General features: G+C 33.3%; 2 protein-coding genes across 3 annotated transcripts; both read right to left on the reverse strand.

The window, feature by feature from the left end:
* Nucleotides 1–816: 816 nt before the first annotated feature.
* On the reverse strand, nucleotides 817–1,245 carry LOC145578247 (uncharacterized). The gene has a single exon (XM_081635603.1). The coding sequence runs from the start codon at nucleotides 1,243–1,245 to the stop codon at nucleotides 817–819; it is 429 nt and encodes a 142-aa protein (XP_081491729.1).
* A 7,851-nt stretch (nucleotides 1,246–9,096) lies between these two features.
* Nucleotides 9,097–14,408, reverse strand: LOC145577429 (3',5'-bisphosphate nucleotidase AHL-like). Of its 2 annotated transcripts, none has more exons than XM_081634859.1 (4): nucleotides 13,919–14,408; nucleotides 11,602–12,058; nucleotides 10,481–10,829; nucleotides 9,097–9,417 (listed from the first exon to the last, which is right to left on the reverse strand). In XM_081634859.1, exons 1-3 carry the CDS (start codon nucleotides 14,259–14,261, stop codon nucleotides 10,526–10,528), a joined length of 1,104 nt encoding a protein of 367 aa, XP_081490985.1. In that variant the 5' UTR covers nucleotides 14,262–14,408; the 3' UTR covers nucleotides 9,097–9,417; nucleotides 10,481–10,525. The 2 variants fall into 2 exon arrangements, with proteins under 2 accessions (XP_081490985.1, XP_081490984.1); XM_081634858.1 differs by having other exon boundaries at nucleotides 11,371–12,058; nucleotides 13,919–14,405.
* Nucleotides 14,409–14,812: the final 404 nt, after the last annotated feature.

A 14,812-nucleotide genomic window follows, 5' to 3' on the forward strand; every position in this document is an offset into this window, starting at 1 on the left:
TAATTTCTAATAACTAATTTATAAACACGTTTCAATAATGTACTTCAACTCCTTAAAGATCTAGTAAAACTCGTCTCCCACTCTCCCCGGTAGAGACGGTGGGAATTCGTGAGCTCTTATTAAGTGTTGATATGTGAGAGGTGCTGATTCAATAGGGTCCTTAACCTTTTATTTAAAAAAAAAAAAAAAAAAAAAAAAAAAAAAAAAAAAAACTATCTTTGTGACTTTATAGTTTATGTTTGACACGTTATTACTAAACCCGTAAATGTGCTTTATATATAGCATTAAATAGTTCTCCATAGTATTATAAATTTCTAATATCAAGTAGAACCTCCACCCACCACCTATACATTGCTTTGCCTCACACCGCAGCCCCGGTGCCGGGCACACCGGTTCGAGCCTCGATCAAACCAAACAAAACCCAAAAGCAAGAGGATATAGCCTCTCTTTATTCCACCAGTAGTCCAGTACCATATATATTACATCCCACAACATCAAAGCAAAGCAAACACAAAAGGCAAGAGAAAAAAACCCTCACAAACCACTAATAGTCTAATACTAATAACAAAACCATAAATAACATCATAAGTATATATAGCTACATATAAATCATAAAAGTCCTACTATTTACTCATATAAAAGTAACATAATAGGAACTAATTAGTAACACCATATAACAAAAGCCTTAAATAAGATCACATACCATATACTATATTGTCCACATATATATTATATATATATTTATAGTAGTAGTTGTTGTATCATCAAAGATATAATCAACCACTTAATTAATTTTCCCACTCATAAAATAAAAGCTTAACAATAAGCACTACATTTTTTCTTGCAATCCATGGTGCAACCACCACCTCCACCACCACCACCATAACCCTTGCCAGACCTACTAAAGGAGTAAAAACACTTAGCAGGGCACGTTAGTTTCTTCATGTAACATGGACCCTTTTCCTTGCACACCACACTAGGCCTTACGGTCCCACTCTTTCCGTGGCCCCCGCTCGGTGACCCGTATCCGTATCCGTACCCGCCTCCGAACATACCCGGGTCGTTGAACCCGGGTATGCCAAACCCGCCACCCGGCCCGAAGAAGTCGCCACCGTTGTTGTGGCCCTTGGCCTTGGCCCCCTTGGAAGTCGGGTCGGGCCGGGTGGCCCGGGTTAGGGAAGTGAGGGTTGTGATGATGAGGAGAGTAAGGAAGAGACTTGCTTTTGTTGGTTTGATGATGTTCATAGTTTTTTTTTTGGGGGGGTTGAAGATTTGTTTGTTGTTATGTGATTAGATGTGTAAGGATATGGACTAAAGTGAGATGGGTGCGAAGATGTGTATTTATAAAGAAAGAGAGAGCATTTAAGAGAGCAAGTGAGGGGCAGTTGGGTCACTTGAGTGTGTGTGCGGGAAAAATTAAAATATCAAAATGTGTACGCATTATAGAATATCACTTTCTTTGATCTTTTGTTTATCAATTGGCAAAAGCGTAATTATTAGAAATAGGCCCAATATGTATTGATATAAAACATATAATTATGCAAACGACATGTTGACTGGATATATTTGTTGATTTATTTGCGATTTCGTCATTTGATATTTGTTTATATATATCAGGATGATAAATTAGATCTTTCTCTATTGGTTGGAACTAGTTTTTTGCCCGAGCAACGCTCATATGTTCACTAATTTATTTTTATAAATTACTATGACTCTACGTTGTTTATAATCTTTTTTAATCCGCTATCTCACTTTTCTTTATTATATATAATGTAAAAAAAATATTTATTTAAAGTAGTTTTAATTGTTCTATTGTTTGGGTTATTGCTTAGGTGGTAGAATTTTTTCTTAAAAAATACATTATCTTAATTTTTTTAACCAAAAAAAAATGAAGTAAAGTTTTGGAGGGAATTTTTTTAAATATAAACGCGACACGTGTACTTTAGTGATAAAGCTGGTGATTACTTTAGTATATAGTATTGATTGATTGATATCTCAATCAAAATCAAAGTGCTTAAATTTTTTTTTATTATAAGTACTCATTGATATATAATGATATTAAACATATTTTTTGACGTGCTTATGTTATAAATTTATCCATTTTGAAAAAAAATAACCATTATTAATACTTTAGTTTTTGAGTGGCCGCAACAAAAAGTTAAAAAAAATAATAATAAATAAAAACGAAATTTAAAACGATGTATGAAGAATAATCCATAAAAAATGAAGCAGGTGTTTTATTATTACGAATTCACCTACAATTTTCACGAGATGTTAACTACTAGTATTTAAAAAAAAAAAATCAATTTCAAACAATAAAGCGGCAATAATCATAATTGAATTGAATTAAATGATGTAGGGATTAATTTAAAGTCGTCATTACTGAGAGGTTATTATAGATAGAAATATTAGTTAAGTCACCATATAAATTTCAAAAGAGGCAATTAGTGCTAGCTAGTTGATTAACATATGTAGAACACATGGGCAACTTAGGTATGGGGTGTAAGATGGATTTAAATAAAATTAATTAAAGAAAAAGGAGTAGGTTGGATGACATTAATCATGGTTATAAAGAGCACTTGCAATTGTGGTAATCTGAGCAGACAGGGTTGCTTTGATTGCATGTAGGCGTGGAAATTTTTAGAGGTGCACAAAAATAATCCTTCGTTTTTAATTTTAGGGGTGGGACCCACATGGTGGATTAAAAAGGTGCAAAATTGATTGAGCTCACTATCTATAATCCGAAATAGGAAATTGGTGGAAAGCCAAATCCAATTGAACGAACTTTGTGGTACACTATACACTTGGAAGGTTCAACTTTTTTGGTCAAAATAGTTTATAAAGTAGGTGGTTTTTATTAATGGCTATCACAATACATGAACTTTTTTTTTTTTTTTTTCCATTTTTCATTTTTCATTTTTCATTTTTATGCAATTGGCATGTAGTCTTTCCGTGTTGTTTGGAGTGCTAGCTCTTTTATGGTTTTAAATTCATATACTTGTAGTGAAATACTTCCTAGATAAGAAGTTTAAGAATAGATAAAAAGTTTAATTGTCTATTCTCTTCAGTTTATTTTCAGTTCAGTTCAATTTCAATTAGTTCAGTTCAGTTCAGTTTTAATTAGTTCAGTTCATTTCTTTTCTTAATTTCCTTCTTTAATAAAATATTCAGTTTAGTTTAATTCAATTCAGCTCACTTTATTCAATCAGAACAGGCCCTGAGTGTGACATTATGACATACCATATAGATTAATAAATATATCAATAGTCTTAAATTATGGAAGACTAAGGACTTAAAGAGTGTACAAGTGAAAAGAGTGAGTGCACAGGCATGACAACCACGCGATCTATTTCATGTGCACAAATTATGTCATGTGCTAGTGTGTGCAACGCGGGTGCGCACGCACGTATGCAGTATATATCATGGGAGCACCATCTATAATGTTTTTGGAGCAAGGGTGTAGATAATGTATTGATATGCTTCATATATGCTAATTGGAGTCGAGTTCAAACTTTAGTTGTTTGCAATATTACGAAAAAGAAGAATAAGTATTGTAATGTAGAATTATTTAGACATATACTCATATTAATTATGCCTTATGAGTGTTGATTTCTATGACATTATTGTACCTATATATATGTTCATCACTGAATAATATTCTCTATGCTATCCATTACTCTATACCCTTTTAATTCACAACTCTTAAACTCTGTTCTTTATAACTGAATTAATCTGATTAAAATATTTTCCTAGTGGAGTAAGATTTATTTATTTTTTAATTTTTTTTTCCAATCAAATAATTTTAGCTTTACAAATTGATAAACCATAAAAGCATTAAGGAGAAGACAATATTTAGAATAGTAAAAGACAACAGTAGAATGCAATAAAGGAAAGGAAAAAAACAAAGGAACTTGACAATCATAGAAAGAATTAGAAGGGAACAAAAGGGAAATTTTCGATATAGAGCGCAAGAGGGTATACATGGTAGGCCAACTAAAGCTCCAGTATATAATTTTGTACTCTTGTGTACTTAATAATGATTTATACTAATAATCTAGTTCGTTGCACGATTTTTAAACGTATAGGGCGAGCCATGGCCTAGATAGCCCCTTCGAGTTTTAACCATGTGTGGCGTTATTACACGGTTACACCTCTAGCTAGCATAGATAATGATCGAACCAAATATGTGTCCGCGAATGCTCCTTATATAGCAGATGGCACCACACTCGAAAACATCTCTATTAACAATAATTGCTGCTTTATTTAAATTATCATTCACCGTAATCTACTCTCACAATCTTAAGCCAATCGTACAACTGAAGTCAAACTTGTAAGACAAATTTGTTATGAGGTGATCCAAGAGCTTTCTTAATTGGTCCAGATATTGATGTGAAAGTTTTGTATGTGTATAGTTGTGTCTTGTGTAATTGAATATTTGTACGTGTTAATTCGATATTAGTAGCAATTCCCTTCGTTTTTATTTATTGGTTATGTTTGAAATCTTTTTGTGAGAGAAAAATAGTCAAATAGTAACTAACAAAAGGAAACGAACATAAGAGTATAGTTTACTATATATGATTTTTTTTTTTTTTAATACATATATATGAAAAAAAAAAAAAAAAAAAAAATTATGATTGTTTCTATGATACCCTAAACCCTAAACCATCTCCCCAAACTCAACTGTAGTTCGATCAATTAAATTTAATTTGGTCAAGAAGTTGATAGCTAAAACTAAAACACATGTTATTGTCTAAGTTGTCTGTCGTCCTTGTGTCCTAGGTACGGTTTTTTGGCACAGATATTTCTTTATTCAACTACCAAAATTACTTACACAAACATGCTAATCAATTAATCGTCATGGTGTAAGCCAAGTGTTAAAAAGGATTGATAAGAGATGGGTTGAGCTAAGCTAGCTACATGAATATCAATAATAACATTAAATGCAAAACAAGGGTAGATTGCAAGATAAATGTTGGGTGATGAGAAGCAATTACTTCGTAATCTGGCCATCCTAAGCTAAGAAAATTCCCAAATGGCCCTCTTTTCATTTGTCAATTCATTATCATAATAATTTAATTTATGACGTTTTTAAAAAGTCAATATCTTGAGATCTTATTTTGATTATTTGTCAAATTTTCTGTATATACACAACATTCTTGAGCGATTGATTAATGTGGGTAGGCAGTAGGCACCCTCAATTTCCTGCTTAAATATCTCCTTTTTAAGATGTACTCCTATGCTTATATTATAAAATTATTGTAATTATTGACGATTTTTATGAAAAATTTTCAACTACTTGTTGAAAATTTGGACATGATTTTGACAATTACCTCTAATCAAAAGAATTTTACAGTGGTTAGAAGATTCCAAAGAACAAAATAACTCGCATAGCCTCTTTCTAAAATGGAGCCATTATTTTCATTTGAAATCAAATTATAACCGTTAATTTATACTTTGTAATAATAAAAAATAAAAAATAATTGATTAAAGTACAATTATTTGTCATATGTATTATCTTTATCCTCAAATAATAAAGTTTTTATTTCTATTTTACATGATTGTAATTTTCTGAGTATAATTTTAAAAATCAATGACCTCAAGATACTAGAGTGGCGATTGATTATCTTAACCTAGTAGACTTTAGCAATTGGTTTATTACTAGTTTTGTTAAGAGCAAGCGTGCATCATCCATCCTATTCCAAATCTATTTTGAACTTTTCCAAACCATAAAATTTAATACTTATGTTCAGTCCCAAGCTAAGCTAAGGTCCCCCACCCATATATGAACCTAGTTGTGCTATCATACGGTTTAAACTAGTTGCATTGATGGATCAAAGATGAACCAAAGTTCAAAATCATATATCCCAATTTTGTGTATATATGCCCCATCCAAGGAAAGTCTAATCACATACAAGTCCAACAAGGTTCCATCTTGAAACCAATAGATATTAAACTAGTATAATACGTACGTTAATATCTAAGCATTCAATCTCCGATCCTCCTTTTTTTTTCAACCTGAAACAATTAGTTTCAAGACTCTCAACCCAACTCTGCGAACCTTATACACTATTGATGTACTAAAATTAAGAGCATGTGTAGTGACAGAGTTATATTTGAAATGAATTGCCAGCATTTATTTTCACATTACTTACAAAACTCTACAATACCGCGTTAAGTTGCACCCACCCCATGTACATGTTGTATGATACAAATCTCTAGTCTATGATCCTTATAAATGCTTGTAGGGTTATGTCCACATGCTAATCTTATCAAAGCTTTATAAAATATTTTCCAAGTATATATACAAGTATATTTTTTTGGTATTCCATCCGTTTCACCCTTTAGCTAATCTGAATTCGAGAATCAATTCTGAATGGTCAGGTAACAGTCCGATCCCTTGCCAATTATTGTTATTGCGGGGGATCGAATATGTGGTCCTCCCAACCAAATCTAGTCTCATTCATTACAGCAACAACATCCAATTGGTCCAAGTATATGAATATATCGCTTCCAAATTTTAATTTATCCTATATCATTTATTAGCGTTTCTCCTAATATACGAAAGACCCTCATAAATAACGAGAATGCCGTACTACAATAGTACACCTATATACTTCACCAAAAAATTGTACACCTATATCGTCATTTTTGTTGCGTGATAAATAAAGATTGCAAGAACAATTATAGGATAGTCAATAGTTTGATACAGTTTAAGTATATATATTGAAAATAAAGAGAATGAACATAACACTTTATATGTTATACACTTATACTCCGTATTTAATTTAAATCATCAAAACAAAAGAGAAATTGTTGAATGCTATTTCATCTATCACTTTTAATTCTTTTCATTCTTCCTATGAACTACCTGCAATCAGATCAGCTGAGATGGCAATACTCGTTACTCCGTAGTTGTTACTCATCGTATCTCATGAACGATACCGATTGTAACGTAACAGCTCATACTACCTTCGTTAAATATTATGTGCAACTTTTAGGTATTATTTATAAAATATAAAATATTCCAAAGTTGCATATAATATCTAACCGAGGTAGTATATAGATTTTCATCTTAACATCTATATGCAAATCACATGTAACGTTAACATGAGTACATAAACGGCATAATAAAATGTAACATGTAGGCATGCATAATTAAAAAAATGATGTTGTCAAAATAAGGATATGCTAAAAAATTGAAAGGTGCAAATTATTTCCTCCCTGTCTCAATTTGAAAAAATATGTTTGACGATATATTTTTTTTTTTCAATATATTTGTAGGATCTAAGCTTTAATTTCAAATAATTTAGTACTATATGTTCTATAATGAATAAATGGACATTGATATAAACATTAGTTGATCAAACACCAATCTTAAAACACTTTCAAATCTTTACTAACAAACTAATCGACATTCACATATTGATACCATTATGAGATAGAATGAGGAATAACTCAAGTGGTTAGAGCTCCTCTCTCAATTTCAGGTAATGTAATCATAGGATCAATTTTCATTACTCATCTTTGTGGCTCTCTAAACACCAGAAAAACATATCGATCCTTATCGATATCATACTTTGTAAAGGAAAATTAGTAGGAAGCCCTAGGCCGACATATGGGCAATTGGTAACATGGCCATGAGTGAGAACTTTAGGTTTGAACAATTTTGTCAAAGCATCATTATAAGATAATTGGGCCATATAGCTTTACCATGTGATAACCCTTAATCCTAATACGTTATTGGCCTATTGTTTGGGATATGTCTACTAATGGACTACGTAATACTTATATCCAACTTTTCAATAATTTTCCACTTTCTTCTTTTGTGGGGCCTAGGAAATAACATATTTGTGGATCCAATTTTAATACAAGCCCAAATGTTCAAGACTTACATGATCACTATGCAAATAACACACAATAAATGGCAATATTGGCACATTGTTAAGGAGATATTTTCCCCATTTTCGAAGGAAAAAAGGGAAGGGAAAGGGAAAGGGAGGTGAGGTAAGGGAGGAGGTGAGCGTCTATTTTACTTTTAAATCTCTTCAACAATGTAGAGATTTGATTTATTATAAGGGGAGCGTTCTTGTATTGAATATTCAAACAAAGGATGTTACACCTCTCTTTTTCTCTTCTCTTTCTTTCCCTTTAATTCTTTCTATCCAAACATAGTGTAAATGATTTTATACATTCAATATAATTGACTTTATACCTATCATGCAAACAGATTAAGTGCTAGGTGGTGCATAGAATAGAAAGAGGATTGGAGCAAATTGTTCAGCTTTTGTTTCTCATTTGTTTTACAAAATTTGGGTGCTTTAGTTTGAAAAAAAAGAAGAAAAAAGAAAAACAGTTTTGAACTTTATTCCTTAATATAATATTATAATTACATATTTGTTGTTAATTTCATTAAAAAAAATACATTGTAAATCGGATTATTTTTGAAGATTTCGAGACTAATGACGAAAACTCGAGTGATGATGGGGATTGCATCCTAAATTCATAAAATGTTAATTGGAAACATCTATGTCCATTAATTAGTCAGATAAAAGATCATGGTAACAATCATTTACTGATGAGAGACATTTGTAACCAACAAAAATATCGATTTAAGGCAAAGTGGACAGTTCTAACAATTAAAGTGGGTTATGTGGTCCAAAGAAACCACCCCGGCCCCTTTTCTATTTAGGTCCAAAATATCGAAGATTCCCCAAGGCATCACATTTGCACCATTTCTATGACGAGAGGCATGTCTATAACTAGACATGTGTTTTTCAGAGGTAAATTAGACTATTCAAACCACTTGGGTGGCGTTCTGGTGAAGCTCCTTGGTCTCTTTTCTTTTCAAATTTGAAATATTCAAAGATTCTCCAAAAATAAAGGCTATAATCCATGTTTTTGCACCATATTATTTCGAGATCCATTGTCAAAAATTCTAGTGACGATGGGGAATGCATCTCTTGCTTTTGTTAAATTCAATCTCTTATGTAAAACTTTCAACATATGAAGCAGACTACACAAAGGGAGCACAAATGATTGAATTGATTTTTGCTGATTCAAACTTAAGTATCCAATATAAACCTTGATTAAAATATATTTCGATCCAGCATTGTTCTTGTCATTTATACTTTATTGATTTTTTTTTAACTGAATAATGACCAAAAATGATCGATCATTATGTCAAAGCCACAACGTAGAAAGGATCTCAAAATGCATAATTACAAACTGCAAAACTGCATTCCATATGTTGTATCTGTACACAGCAGTAAACAATACTGCATAAATTTTGAATTACAGAGTTATATAGGAGAGGTGAAGACCTGATGCAACTGCAACTAGTGAACATGCCAAATTGCCAATTCTCAAGTCATTATGCTCGTCAAAGATGATCCCAGGATTGTTGCTGGTCTTATTACCCTGTAAGGCCAACTTTCATGTCAGCAACAGCAAATATCAGTGTACTTCAGCTATAACAGAGTAATTTCATAGCACCTAAATGTCACTAAGATTCCAGGGCATCACAAGGCATATGCATAAGAAGTATGGTTGATGTCTCCTTTAAAATACTCGAGTAATCATGCTTAAAAGGGTAATAATCAGAAGATAGGTACTACAAATCACAGTAAACATCAAGAGTTTGTTTGCTCATAACAAATTTATACTTGTATAGTGTTTCTTGCTAATATCAGTAATATGTACAGTGAAATGACTTATATAACAAGATTAACAGCCAATTTACAAGTATTAAGAAAATCATCGACATGCTATGAAATCAAGATTACTCCTACTATTTTCCTAAGCACACCAGATGTTTAAGATAAATAATTACACAGTAAGATATAGCAGTTATAACTAATAAGCATTGCTCACTTGATCTTGAAAATCATGAATTTATTTAAGAAAGAGGGTAAACTCTTCTGCTTTTCACATACTGAGTCAGCAAGTCAATGGTTTATAAATCTGGGGTCTAGAAGAAACACCCTTTGCGTTGTCACTGAGTTGCATGTGTATGAGCTCGAAAACATCTGAGTGATCTAACCCCTCCCTTAAGGTGCCCTACGAAGGACTCTTGTTAGTAGTACTTGGGTGATATGGTATAATATTGCAGCTATCCTAAACATTTAATCAATCATGTTGGCCTCTACTATCTAGTTTAAACTCATATTCCCACCTCTACTTGCCAACTCTCATTTTCAACAAAGCTTGTACCAATTCCTCAGTTAGCTGCATATGATAACACAAAAATTCAGAATTTATTGAAATAAGAGCCCTCTTTGCTGATTAGTACACAAACAGGCAAAACCAAATCTAAGGTTCAAGTTCTATTTTAATTACAAGGCATACAAAATCCTTCTCAATGCTTTTAATATTGTATTCATCATTGTAATGCTAAGAAATATGTTTATCAGTCTTTTCTACTCGTATGTCCTACAGTCATAGTAGTCATTCTACGGCTACCTTGTAAAAAATAACTGCTTACCAGGAAAAAAATCTGGACTCCTTTTGGTCTCCTTTGTTTAGTAAGTCACAAGCAGGAGGAATCCCAGCTAGCATCCACAGCTTGGATAATTTTTTGATGTAGCTGAACTCCAGCACAAGCAATAATACCACGGTCAAGACCTTCCAAATATATACCATTTGAGAAGTTCAAGGGGTGCCCTCCTGCATCCGTTACCACACCGCCAGCCTCTTGTATGATAACAGTACCAGCTGCATGATCCCATATCTTCTCCTTGTAACCAGACTTTGCAAACTTCATGAATATCTCTGCATCACCACGAGCAACAGCAGCATATTTGACCATGCTGTATACACGCAAAGGTTCCTTACTGCAGCAGAAGAATATAAAGAATATATCAGCAAACAATCGGTGATACATTGTTAGGAAGAAGAAGAGAGTGGCATTTCCCATTTTATTTTATGACACTGTAATGAATCAATCATACAGGGAAATATGAACCCTAAAATTTTCAGAATTAGAAGTGTATTGCTAGGGTTTTAGGACGTAATATCCACTAGGATTTGTCCTAAGCGCAAACTGGGAAAGAGGGGGAGGGGGGTGGTGCTGGTGAGTGGTGTAGGTCTAATGTTTCTTCTCATTGATATTTCAACCATCTTTTCAGGACAGAGGTATAGCACCACCAAATGGTCCAAGTAAGGCCTGCTCTCACACACCAAAGAGAAATAACTCCATAAGTAATCTGAATAGAGGTTTTCTGCTTGGTTTGGACAAGTGAACTTTGAATAAGCAGTTTAGTTAAATGACTAACATCTCCTATAATTAAAATCAAATAAAACAAGAAAGTAACAGAAACCGAAGTTGGGATAAGAACAAGCTTTCAGAACTTCGTATGAAAAAGAGAGATGCACCTAACTCCGACACTGTGAGCAAGTCCAGCAGTGAAAGAATGGCTAGAATTCGCCCTTTCAACAGGCTCACAGAAGGTAGCCAAGGAAGGATCTTCAACGAGAGACACATAGACAGGTCTGGGAGATTTTAACTCGACCAAGTTCATAGATTGTGGAAGTAATGGCTGCATCCAAGATTTACCACTACCTTTTCTAGCATATAATACAAAACCTTTATCCCAAGACTCTGACCTTGGTGGGGTAAGCTTGGATATGATCCTATAGTAACGTTGATGATATGATAGCCACTCCTTCCTTAGTGGGTAATTAGGGCATCCTAAAACTCCAAGCACAACTTCTCCATCCTCAATCAGTGCTAGAGCAACTGCATATTGATCCCCACGCACAAAACCTAATGTGCCGTCAACGGGATCCAGAACCCAAAATCTACCACTAGGGCCACCAATGGAATTGCACTGCCTTATTGCCTCAAGAACTTCTGCTTTCTTTAGGGGTTTTATCGGACCTTTAATTCCAAATTGAGGTGCTTCAGCTAAACACTCGTTGACAGTTTGTACTACAGAATCTAAGAGGACAGTTGCCTCAGGTTTTGAAAGAGCTTCAATATCTTCCTCGGCTACAATCGAGACATTTTTAATGCCAAAAGATTCAGACAGTACCCAGCTGATAGTAGCTTGGACACTCCAATCTGATTACATAACACAATGAACTAGATTATACAAGAGCCAAGTTATAGAAAAAAAAAAATGACTTGTTAGAATTCAATTGACTCAGAAAATTTCAATTCATGATGTGTTGGATGATCCACAGCTTAAAGCCTTAAGTGGGTTCTCATACTCCCTATAAGAATAACTTCAGTAAAAATATTAGAAGAAGTTGGAGATGTTACAATCCTAATGTTTGTTTCAGTGACAAAATTTAAGAAAATCAATTTGGGTGGTTAAATAAAAATCAACAACCAGAACATACTAGTTTCAATAATAGATAATAGTTCTGGACTTCTGGCAACCCTGCCAAATATAAATCCTCTTCTACATGAATTCACGAAACAAAAGCCAAGTAACCGAAAATAGATCATTGGGTCCATTCAAGAATCTCCTCCAGTCCTCCATACTAACTTCTTGCTACACCAACATTTTTTTCCAAGTAAAATTTTAACTAAGTTTTAGTGGCAATAACTTTTACTTATCTAAACAACTACACAGTCATACTGAATGGGGAAAAAAAAATGAAAACCCAACAAATATGTTATATAACAACTCCTAATTATTTTTACAAGGTATGTTGCTTTTAAAAGTAGTTATCCCATATGGACGAGATGGAATGATGGGACCATATATTCATAAGTGCATTTCAGGTACAATCTTGTATCCTAACTCGTACTAATTTTGGTATGTCACCAACTAAAAATCAATACTTGATTGGTAAGACATAAGATGAAAGGGATAGAGGGATCCTTTCCACATAAGCCCTCGTTTTCAAAGGCATTATGTAAATTATTTACTTACTTAGTGTGGTCTACGGAGAAACAGACTGGTTTTTAGCTCCTCAAGGAACTATGTCAAACACTGCAAACATATGAGAACTGTGTTCTAATACATTAATTAATAACGAGCTTATTAAATAAGGAAATTCTACAACAACAAAGCCTTAGTCCCAGAATAAGGACTTTCTCTATTCACTAAATCTTGGTCTAAAATTTTTTCATTGCTATTTTTTTACCACTTCTCTTGTCCACTTTATTGCAAGAACTGCCTGTTAGATTTTTGTACTACCTTTAGTTCCTTTACGTTAGTTATGCTTTTGTGTTTTGCCATACTAGCGAAACTTTTTGTTACACCAACATTCTCTTATTACTTCTTACATAAACTCCTCTTAAAACATTCTGTCTTCTCCATTTTCTTATGCATACCCTGCATTCCCACTTTCTACACTCTCTTACCCTCGGTTTATTGGCTTAAGTTTCTATAGTAAATGAAACTATCTTCATTCAAGAACCCGTCTTTCACCTTTTTTTTTTCTTTTTACAAGTTTTGCAATACTATGTAGCCCTAAGGGCAACGCACTAGCATCAAATACATTTCCTAAATCAATAACAAATGCAAATCATGACAAAATCATGCGTCGATTGGTGTTATTAATGCATAGTCCTTACCGCTAAGTTTAGCATACTACAAACTTCATTTAACAAAACCATCCATTGTATATTGACATTAGAGAGAAAGACAAATGATATCCATGTCAATATGTTATAATACAATTCTCCAGTAAATTATACAAAGGGCCATTATCCTTCTCAATTGTACATTTTCCTTCTCCCAAAAATTCACCTAATTTCCCAAACTAGTCAAAAAACTTCAAACTGACTAAAACTAAACCAATCAGTCACCAAATTCCTTATTTAAATTCAAAATCCAACAATGATTCTATAAACTCAAAATTCAAATATTTACAATCAACCCATTATAATTCAATAGATAAAATTGCAAAAAAAATTACGAACCCATCTTACAAAATTGAAAATTTCAAACAAAATTATAAAATTTACCTGCAATTGTGACAAGGGATTTATCATCTTTGGATTGAACAAGAGAATTAGCCTTAGAAATCAAACCCTCTTGTACCCTTTGACATAAAGAACAAGCCAATTGAACAGCTTTAACAGCAACATCCAATTCCGCAGAATATTTATCTTCCGTTGACTCTGAAATTGTGGGGTTTAATAGAGCATTTTTCTCCATAATTGAGGGTTTTAAGCAGCAAATTCTGGAAAAATTGGAGTGAGAAGAGAAGGTGATTTTGGTATGATTAAAGGTGAATTGGGTAAATTGTTTACTAGTCAAAGAAAATGGTAGTTGAGAAGAAAGTGTTGATCGATATATTACAGGCATTTTTATGGTTGGCGATTTCCCACGGTTACACCTTTTGCAAAGACGATGATGAACTGATGATGGTGATGAATTTGATATGTGCTTTGATTTTGAAACAAGATGTTTTATATTATCTGCTACGTGGGGATGCAATATAGCCTACTTCGTATATAGGAAGCTCTAATCACATGAGGTTTTGAGCTATCGCTCCCTCTCAAAAAAATCGTTGATTGCTGCTCTAACCATTAAGTTATTCCTTACTCTCAAATAAATTGTTGATGGAAAATTTTTAACTACGAAAAATATTGTGTAGAACGGACTCATGTGAGTCCGTTCTACTTACCGGCCCGCGCGCGGCCCGTCTTTTAATAGTTCGGCCCGCGCGCGGCCCGACTATTAATTATCAATCATTTTTTGATTTTTTTTTTAAAAAAAAAAAACGCTTCCAACGTTCCGCCTTTCTCCTCCTTCTTCTTCCCCACGTTTTCTGCAGTTACACTCCATTACTCTCAACTTAACTACATTTTCTCTAAAATTTCGCATCACTTCTTCATTTTCTAGCTTATATTTGC

This window comes from Chenopodium album, chromosome 14 (genome assembly GCF_948465745.1).
Source record: "Chenopodium album chromosome 14, dcCheAlbu1.1, whole genome shotgun sequence".
Classification (NCBI taxonomy): Eukaryota; Viridiplantae; Streptophyta; class Magnoliopsida; order Caryophyllales; family Amaranthaceae; genus Chenopodium; species Chenopodium album.